This window comes from Limulus polyphemus, unplaced genomic scaffold (genome assembly GCF_000517525.1).
Source record: "Limulus polyphemus unplaced genomic scaffold, Limulus_polyphemus-2.1.2 Scaffold6368, whole genome shotgun sequence".
In the NCBI taxonomy this organism is placed as follows: Eukaryota; Metazoa; Arthropoda; class Merostomata; order Xiphosura; family Limulidae; genus Limulus; species Limulus polyphemus.
The window spans coordinates 17043-27760 of NW_013671978.1; the positions used below are offsets into that span (position 1 = coordinate 17043).

At 35.6% G+C, this 10718-nt stretch overlaps 1 protein-coding gene across 4 annotated transcripts in view; it reads left to right on the top strand.

The window, feature by feature from the left end:
* The window catches only part of LOC106473649 (ankyrin repeat domain-containing protein 29-like), a 33481-nt gene that overhangs the window by 16424 nt on the left and 6339 nt on the right, over positions 1-10718 (top strand). For 2 of the 4 annotated variants that reach the window (XM_022402053.1, XM_022402055.1), the window contains 2 exons: positions 6565-6663; positions 9830-9937. In XM_022402053.1, coding sequence (XP_022257761.1) covers positions 6565-6663; positions 9830-9937 — 207 coding nt within the window. The remainder of the gene's footprint in view (positions 1-6564; positions 6664-9829; positions 9938-10718) is intronic. The other 2 variants (XM_013934331.2, XM_022402056.1) reach the window with 2 other exon arrangements.

Below are 10718 nucleotides of genomic sequence, written 5' to 3' on the forward strand. Positions count from 1 at the left end.
GATCTTTGAAATTGTTTTCTCTTAAAAAAAAAGAGAGTATCTGATTGAGGTGTTAAGATTGTAAAGGGGACTGATAGTGTTAATACATCATCTTTTTTTATATTTAATGGTGAGAATAGTAGGACTAGGGACACAAATATAAATTTTGGCAAGGTAGGAGTCATCTTCAGCTAAGAAATGGTTGGCTTTTAGAATGGGTTGCCTTTAGATGTTGTGGAGGCAGTAAATTTAAGTGAGTTTAAGAGAAAGCTTGATAACTATATGAATGATAAGGGCTGGTTTTAATATTTTTTTTAATAGTTGTAGCTTAATTTAGAGGATGGGATAGCTGAGATGGATCAGTAGGTCCCTTGTTGTCCCTAAACATTGTATTATGTTATATACATGTATGTGTTTCAGAGATTAAAATTTCAAACATGTAGAAGAACTTATCATTAAAAAAAAAACTTCAGTAAACAAAATAAAACTCCACAAACAGTATCATTGTATCCGATACAGTACATTACCTTCACTAGCAGATACAGCTATTCTCGTTCAGTACTGCCCTCTATATGCAAAAGATTTTTTTCACATGCCACAAGCCTTGCACTCCCATAATCATCGTGGTTCAACTGTGTCTTGCATGCTAATTATCATGTGACAACTCTTCACCAATAGGAGTGCAACACAGCCTCCTTACCCATATGACTCTCTCTATTCGATTCTCCTGAACTATCACTTCTTGTTTGGCAGTGCTATCATCGAGACATTTTTGTTTGTGCTCTCTAGCAATGTTTTTTATAATTTCAAACGAAGTGGAAATATTTTTCGATTTTTTTCCTACTTCACTTTAACAGTTTTAAGTGATAACTTACCTAATTTGTTCTTAACTTTTTTTTGGTTTTCACCAAAGTTTATTTTTACGCTTTGAAAGTGATATCATTTAGTTTGTTGGGAACTTGATCGTTATAGGATTTGACCTTCATCCATCCTCGAGTTTGGGGGGCCCACATATTTTGAATATGGGCCACTGACTTTGGAAAGATAAGCTGTTATACATTGAATTTTTTATATTAATATTATCATTTATAGTTATCTGATAATTGTATTCTTTTATCCCATGCCACGTTTTCCAGCCTTCATCTTACTCTATTGACTCTCCTACAGGAAATGTCCACCATACACCTCCTTTCTGAGGTGTTCCACTTACATATTGGGAATTTTCTTGGGATACCTTCTCCATCCTCACCTTCACATAGAGATAATTACCATCTTTGGCTCAATCATTTCTTTGATCTTTCCCATTTCACTATGTTGTCTTTTATCACACTCTGGTGGGCAATTTCTCAAGGACTAAGGATGCCCAAGGTCGATGTTTCATATTATTATACCCATGTTCCAATTTTTCATCCCTTGTGATGCTATCTTATGTTTGTTCACCACGGGATTGGGTACTAGTTTTGTGCCTTGCTTTTTTAGCTTGTTTTGGGTCTGTATGTCTTTTGTCAGGTAATCAATTTTACCTGACATTAGCATGATGGGGATTGTACTTATACCCCAACTTGGTCATCTGGCTTCTGTTAGCTCACTCTGAACTGGGGTTGTCATAACATACTCATCTGCTTCTTACACATGCAGCTTGTGTGGTTAGAATTTCCAGTTGGAAAAGTCTTTCCCATTACCTACCTAACAATCTTGTCTTTTGGGGTATATTTTTTAACACCTAACTCCATCAGGCCCATCCTTTGACTGCATTTGATGGAGCTTTCAGTTATCCATGCCATCACTGTTAACTATGTTGCTGCTAGCAAGGTTCTATTATGTTGGGAGATGTGGCTTCTTTGGGTCTGGCACGTATGTGATCTCTTCAGGGGACACTGCATTACCCATGGAATCTTGACAGGGTTCCTTTTTATTCTCCTCATAACTTTCCTCCTGCCCTCTTTGACAATACGCATTGGTGGTTGAACAAAGTCCCCATGTTGTTGGGTTTACCACTTCATATCTCTTGTCCAGATTTGTTTCTCTTTACTGATGCTCACCTTCAAGGTTGGGGGTGTGGATCGATCAGCATGAGGCTTCAGTACAATGGTATATGGCCAAAAGGTCTTACCATGTTAACACCCTGGAACTTTTGGCAGTCCATTGTGCCTTGGTTCACTTTTTTCCTCTTGTCAAGATTTGACTAATCATGATCCATTCTGATGATGATGGCTTATATCACTCACCAAGGGGTCACCCTTTCTAGGTCCCTTTGTGGTTGACCTTGTACCTCCCTTTTTGGGCTCACACACTTGATGTTCATTTCCCAGCATGTCATGTTCTCAGTGCTTTCAACCTCATTGCAGATTAACTTTCCACAAGTTCCAACATACATTATCCCACAAAGTGGTCTCTCGCTCCTCAAAACTTTCTGGTGGCTCTGCCACCAGTGGGGTACTTCTCTGAGGGATGCTTTTGACTCTTTCCTCAATTCAAAGTAACCTCTTTTTGTTTTGTTTTTGTCTCTGATTCCTCATTCACTCATCTTGGCTGTTTATACCTTTGTTTTTCTCATCCCGTTCATCATCTTCCCCAGGTGATTCCATTCATCCATTCCATATCAGGTCTTTCTGATTACTCTGTTTTTGGCTGGCACAGATCTGGTTTTCTTGGCTACTTCAGCTTGATCTGTTCTTTTTGTTCTGGATCACTTTTTCCACACCTACACTTTGGTGGCTTGGGTGGAATGTTCTTTCTTTTTGTCATTTTTATTTCCTTCCATCTCCCACCTTTAATTTCCTGGTCAGATCTGGATGGCTTTCTATGTCCTGTACATGCTCATGGTTGCTTCATTGCCTTCAATGCTTCTTTCTGTTGGTTCTCTTTCCTGAAGTTTCATTCCCACCACTCCTCTGTTTGTGATTTCTTTCCTTCCTTCCTTATCAATTGGATTCAGCTTTTGATTCAATTGTTTTTTCTGCCATGTCTCCTTCTTCCTGTAATCAATTCCTGGTGTCTTTGCTCCAATTAGGCATCTTACTCCCATCATATGTTGGAGGTACTTCTTCCATTGAGCACTGGGATAACACTTCATACCTTCATCTCCCATTATCTGCTTCAGGTAGTTGTTTCTTCATTGTTCGTGTAATGTCTTCCACCTGTCTCCTTCCTTCACTCATCAGTGAGACTGTGACTGGGTGAGTTACCTTTTTGTATATATACCTCATCTTTTTCAGGGGCATGTCCCTTTTTTCTTCAAGGATCCTGTTCTGTAGTTAGTGTTGCCTGTCCAGGTGTACTTAAACTAGTCCAGTCCACAATGTAAAGCCATGATGACTTAACAATTATAGTTTCCATGGCCACAAAATGCACACTGTTGAGATGGGATATTTCACAAGATTGCTCATAGGTTTTCCTCGTGATATATTTGCTTCATTAATATGTCTGTTCTGGATTGTACTAATCCATAGACTTCATAGGTAAAGCAGAAGAGGATAGTTGCCCATCCCTACCATTTCTTAGATTGAATAAATTAGGAGTGGTCTGCTTTTCAGAATAGGGTTTTTGTGGACACCCTTTGTACTGTCTCCTGTGTTGACGTTCCTCTGGACTCTCCACTGCATTTTCTCCCCCATTTTTTTTCCAGTGGAGTACAAAGTACTTTTCAATTCCAAACCACTGAGGTAGTGGACCATGGAGCCATCCTCCTGAATGTGATAGTGATATATGATACAAACAATAATGAACTTGTTCAGTTGAGAGTAGTGCGGTGGTGTTCTGCTGGTGCAGATGATGAGATATCCTCCAATATGATGCTCCATCTCTGAGGGAGGTCTACCTGTGGGGATATTGCAGCTTTGGAGTGAGCCATCAAAATTGCAGTTCACCCTTTCAATTGGAATCCCTCATCCTACCTTCACATGGACATCGGTTCCCAGTGGCTGGGATTTCGATTCAGAGCAGGACCAATCAACATAAGTCCTCATACATGTATAACTGGTGTCTCTGTTCCCTCATTAAATTGGCCTCATGTTCATTGCTAACGTGTTGTAGGTGATGGTGGATGAACATGCAGGTTGCTACGGTTCTTCCTCTTGCCCTATCCCTTGATGATACTGTGCTGGGGGTTTTTCCTGTCTGATTGGTTTTGAGTGGGATGTCACACAACACGGGGACATCTTTATTATTCCGTTTGTCCAGATGTTGGGTTCTTGGATCAATAATATATTTATCAGTTTGTTCACATGTGCTCTGTTCACAGATCAATGGGCATGATATCCTACCCTCACATGGATGTTGGTTCCCATTGACTGGATTTTGGATTGTAGTTGACTTACTGATGGTATGATCCTCATCTTACCCCCACATTGATGTCAATTCCCCGGGGCTGGGTTTTGAATGCAGTTGACTTGTTGAGTACGGTCCATTGCACCATAGTCACTCTAAACATTGGGGCACATACTTTTTACTCTCACCCACTGATGTTTCTTTGAAAGGATTGAGGTTCTGATATAAGGTGGTCTGGATCCCTATCCAACCATTTTCCTTTCCCATTTGGATGTGTTCCTACCAATGTCTGCAACACCTCTTTCCACACTAGCATAGAGTATACTTGGTACAGAAGTGGTGTGGATTCCTATGTATGGCCCTCTACTATGAGGATCTCACTTTTAGGGTATTCTTCATATGCTTCTTTCTATCCACCTATTCAGTGTGGGATTGTAGCTATATATGTGAGTGAAGGCAATATACTTTATCAGAAGTTATAATTTTCCTATACTGAAAATGTATTTCCAATAGGTACTTACCTCCTCTCACACTTTCTAATGGTGCTTCCATTTTCTGCCAAAACTTGAGGTGATAGTTTGGTAGAATCGAATAGAGGGAGTCACATGTGTCAGGAAGGTGTGTCACATTCCTGTTGGTGGAGGGTTGTCGCGTGATAATTTGCATGTGATACACAGTTGAACCATGATGATCGTGGGGAACGTGGGAGTGCAAGGCTTGTGGCATGTGAAAAAAATATTTTGCATATAGAGGGCAGCACTGAACGAGAATAGCTGTATCTGTGACAGAAGGTAAGTACCTATCAGAAATATATTTTCAGTATAGGAAAATTATAACTTTTAAATGTATATTTTGACAGTGATCTTTATTCCTTATACAGATGTGAAATAAACTCGGATTTAAGGATTGTAAAATTGTAATAGGCCTTATCACCAGAGAAAATCAAAACTCCAGCCAACCAAAAGGAAAAGATAGTCTGTTACTTAATTTCATCCACAGTTAATTGGCAGAAATTATATAACATTTATTTTAATTCAAACCATCACTAAATTATCTTACCTGTCACTTACAGGTCTTAACATAATAGTATTATTGATAAAATAATGGTTTTGGTGCTGCTTGTTAAAGCTAATCGATTCTGTTTCAAAGAAGCGCTAAATTAATAGTTATGGGATAAGTTAGGTCTATTGTTTAGTCTTGGTTAGTTAAATTAAAGAACGTTAAACTTCTAGAAATTTCAGTGTTTTCCTTTTATTAAGTGGACTGGACTTTGCATTATTTTTGCTGAATAATCAAGAATAACGTGTCTATCAATTATCACAAGGAGCCTTTACATTGTTAATTGTTACAAATTATAGTTTTTAATATCTTAGTTACACTAAAATTTCTGAGCTTTGCCTATTTCTGTCAAGAGATGTTAAAGGATCATAGCCTTTAAGTACTTTTCTGTACTCCATTTGTTTTTAAGTGTAGAACGTTGCAGTTTTAATTTTAATACTATGACTCAAAAGAAAAATTGTCTATTGATGTGTCCCATGGAGAATGCCAGGTAAACTATAATGGTTATTATTTGTTTTAAATGGTTCTTAATATCTATGTGATCATGAATGTAGGCTGTCACTATAAAAATCAGATTTCTTTTAAAGAAACAAAAGATCTTAATATCAATATATAATTTGTATTTTACATTACATTTTTTTTAAAATTAACATAAGTTTAAGTTTTTTTATTTAGGGTTTCTGAGTGATATCTGCATATTTCAGTACAATACAAGAACACCAGTGTTTATATTTACTACTGGAATAGCATTGGGTGTGACAGAATTGTTAATGTACCAGACTGTAAATCACAAGGTCCAAGGTTCGTGCCATGATACTGCTGAATGTGCTTAACACATTCATCTGTGGGTTTATTATAATAGTGACAATCAGCCCCATTATTCAGTTTAAACTGGACCAAACCCTTGTGATGGCAGATATTGCTGACAGATTGCCTTCTCTTTGTTCAGTATTTAAAAATTATGTATGGTAGTACATCAACCATAGAGATTCTTGACCTGATCATTTAGTCAATATGTTGCACAAGGTGCCATTTAGATTGAAAAACTGTGATGAGAAACACAGAAAAATACCCAGTCTGTTAGAACATTACAAGAATACACCCTTACAGATACACTTAGTAAATATCTGTAGATTGTACATTAACATAAATATTTTTGTTTATGTAAATATAAATAACTTTTACTATATTTTCTCATTTAAATAACAAATAAATCATTCATTTTTTTTTATTAGAATGATTACACTTTTTTCACAGGATGGAGCCACCCCTCTTTGGATTGCTTGCCAAATGGGTCATTATGGAGTTGTAGAAAAACTCATTGCACACAATGCTCAGATTGATTGTGTGAATGAAGTATGTAATTGTTTTCTCTTGTCATATGTAAAATTTTTGCTGTTATAGTCATTTATTGAATTGTTGTATGAAGCTATTTAATTTTTATGATACCATTGATGTAGTGACTAAATTTATCAGTGTTTTATTGTAATTTATTAATCCTGTGTTAGAGATCTAATTATGACACCTGAAAGGAAAACAGTAGGAACTGTTCCTTGAACAAGAAAAAACACGAGTGTAAAAAACAAAAAACAAATGTGTGTTGTAACTTGAAAGTTATGCTCCCTGGTGGGACAGTAGTAAGTCTATGGGTTTACAATGCTAAACTCAGAGGTTCGATTCCCCTCAGTGAACACAGCAGATAGCCTAAATTGGCTTTGCTATAACATGAAAAATACACACACACACTTGAAAGCTACTTACAATTCCAAGAAACAACAAACTGTTGAATGTGTGGAAAACAAAGAGGCATTAAAATTAAGAGACTGGTAGTTAAATTTGATGTAAAAAGTTCTATTTATCTTATAAAGGTAATATTCACAATAGCAGTTGAATAGCCTTAAATTACTTGTAATACAAAACAAACATAAATTCAGCACATATACATGAAATTATTTGTACCACAAACACAAAAAGTTGAAAAAATAAGACGGAAAGAATTGAACTTAGTAAGTATGAAAATGGGATGTAATTCAGTTATCACGTGTGCAACATAAACTATTCAAATACCTTCCTAAAGCTCTCCATCTGCTTAATTCTTTAGACAACTTCTCACAATACCAAGTACAGGGCAGTTTATAGATACTACAGTTGTTTTGACCTAAATTTCCTGACTTACAACAGCCTGTGGATTTCTTCTTTGGTTCCTATTATTCTTACACATTTATCAGTACTTTAATTGAATTGTAAATATATCTTTAAATATAATTTATGTATTAAACTTAATGTTATATATAGATACTTCGACACCAAGCTGAAATTTTATTTAACTTTAATTTCCTGTTATTTATTATGTGCCCTCCCTTAGTGGCTGAAAGATTATCATACCGATAATTGGGTTTCAATACCCATGGTGGGTATGGCATGGATAGCTTTATTACATGCAGAGAAGTAGTAACTTCATAATTAATGAAACCTAGTTTGTTATTGGCTACTTAGTTTGATTTTACAAAGGAATAAAAGTATACTGCTTGAGTGCGTACAACTAACTGGGCTGGAATCATGGTAATTCAGCGAATGTTTTTGGTGGCTACATGATCATTCGTCAAGATATGTTTAAGTTCAAACAAGCTGAAACTGACATTAGTTCACGTGTAAAGTGAAGATATGTGTACAAAACTACAAACTATATATTTTTAATGATAAACTAAAAACATCACAATGTTTAAAGTGCACAATAATGTGCTAGAAAAGGTACTCTACACATGATTACTCTACATGTGTTTTCTTGATTAGGAAAATGTTAAACTTATTAATCAGATCAATTACAAGGATGAATTAACTATTAAAGTAATTGTACAAGTATTTTGAATAAAGACTCTGCTAAGGTATTTATGGAATTCAGTTTCAGGAAAGTGATCTTGTGATGTTGGTGGTGCCACTGGTCAAGGTAATTTATACATAATCGTATCTACATGTGTACATCTGTGTGGTGGTATATAAGCCTCTCTCTCACTCTTAACTGGCCCAGCATGGCCAGGTGGTTAAGGCGCTCGACTTGCAATCTGAGGGTCGCGGGTTCAAATCCCCGTCTCACCAAACATGCTTGCCCTTTCAGCCGTGGGGCCATTATAATGTGACGGTCAATCCCACTGTTCGTTGGTAAAAGAGTAGCCCAAGAGTTGATGGTGGGTGGTGATGACTAGCTGCCTTCCCTCTAGTCTTACATCACTAAATTAGGTATATGTAGCTTTGCGCGAAATTCAAAACAAACAAACAAACACTCTTAACTTGATGCTGCTGTTAATAATGGTGGGGCAGTACTGATTGTTGAAACATGTAGAGTTATCCAATATGCCTGGTGCCACTGATAATGGTGGGGTAGTACTGATTGTTGAAACATGTCGAGTTATCCAATATGCCTGGTGCTACTGATAATGGTGGGGTAGTACTGATTGTTGAAACATGTAGAGTTATCCAATATGCCTGGTGCTACTGATAATGGTGGGGTAGTACTGATTGTTGAAACATGTAGAGTTATCCAATATGCCTGGTGCTACTGATAATGGTGGGGTAGTACTGATTGTTGAAACATGTAGAGTTATCCAATATGCCTAGTGCTACTGATAATGGTGGGGTAGTACTGATTTTTGAAACATGTAGACATCCAATATGCCTGGTGCTACTTTTAATGAATTATTGTACACCTTTAACATAGCAATGTTTTACTTTGTTTAATTTATGCACAAGCACTGTTGTTTATCATATTTGTTGTTACTGATATCTAAAGGTTTCTTCATATTTTTCTTTTTTTATACCATTTCTTTCATTTATTCACAAATTTGGTAAGCAATCATGCTGTTTTAACGATTACAGAAAGTTAAGTAACAGCAGTGTTAAAATTAAACATTTTGCATACATTTAGAAGGTTTCAGATGTTCAACAGGAGACAAATTTAAAACCAGGTAATTATTATTAAAATATTTTATATTTAATAAAAATGTATATCACATGTATAACACATTGCATATTTCCATAAACAAAGAATAGCTGCAAATCAGATTTTGTGCGGTAGTGTTTGATGCTTAAACATTGTGAAGACGAATCTTCTGTGTTGATACTCAATAACTCACTGTGTATGTACACCAATAGTACCCGATGAATTATTAGGAAAGTCAAATACTAGTTATAGAATTACTTAACGTGTCTTATTAATTTCTGAACTTTTTAAATGAGAATCTTAAGAAAAACAGTGCAAACATTTTATTTTAGTTGTGTATTATGTGTCAGAATCTCAAATTCATTTCAGTATTCTAATATAAAGTTTAGTTACTCTTGAAATATCATTTCACTGATTTTATAATGGTATTTTATTAAACATGGCTATTTCAATAACTTATGAGTAGTCTTAGTAAGCTCGCTTGTATAGTGCAGGTGTTTAGCTTTCTATGTATCTAACTAAGTTATGAAGCAGCAATTGCTGATAGTACCCATGATAGACTTGAGTGTATGGCAACGTTTTTAGTTTATTTCCCAGGATGGAGCAACACCTCTGTTCAAGGCTTCACACAAAGGTTATTTAGAGTTAGTTGAACTTCTTGTAAGAAATGGAGCTTCTTTAGGATTGCTGAAGGTAATATATAAGTTTTAAATTTAGAGTTTTACTTACTAATTGTATTTAATTTACAAAATCAAAATTGGTTTATATCATTCAGCATAAGTGCTCAGTGTCTGTTTTTATATTTACATTACCCAGAAAAACTTGGATATTAGCTGTCATTTTATCTTTAGAAAAGAGCCAGATCATTTGAGAGTTAAATGCTAGTTATTGATTACCAAGCATATTGATGAGTTCTTAGGCATATATAAAAAGCTATAGGTCTAATATTGTATTATGATAAAATTGATAACAATTCAAAGCACATCCCTCTTTACTGGCCCAGTAAGATTATCCAGATTATTAGTGATTATATAGAAATAATAATCTGGATAATCTTACTGGGCCAGTAAAGAGGGATGTGCAACTGATAAGTTGTAGTTAAAATGTGATTATATAGAAAATTTTAACTACAACTTATCAGTTGCACATCCCTCTTTACTGGCCCAGTAAGATTATCCAGATTATTATTTCTATATAATCACATCTTAACAACTTATCAGTTGCACATCCCTCTTTACTGGCCCAGTAAGATTATCCAGATTATTGTTTCTATATAATCACATTTTAACCAAAACTTATCAGTTGCACATCCCTCTTTACTGGCCCAGTAAGATTATCCAGATTATTATTTCTATATAATCACATTTTAACCAAAACTTATCAGTTGCACATCCCTCTTTACTGGCCCAGTAAGATTATCCAGATTATTATTTCTATATAATCACATTTTAACCAAAACTTATCAGTTGCACAT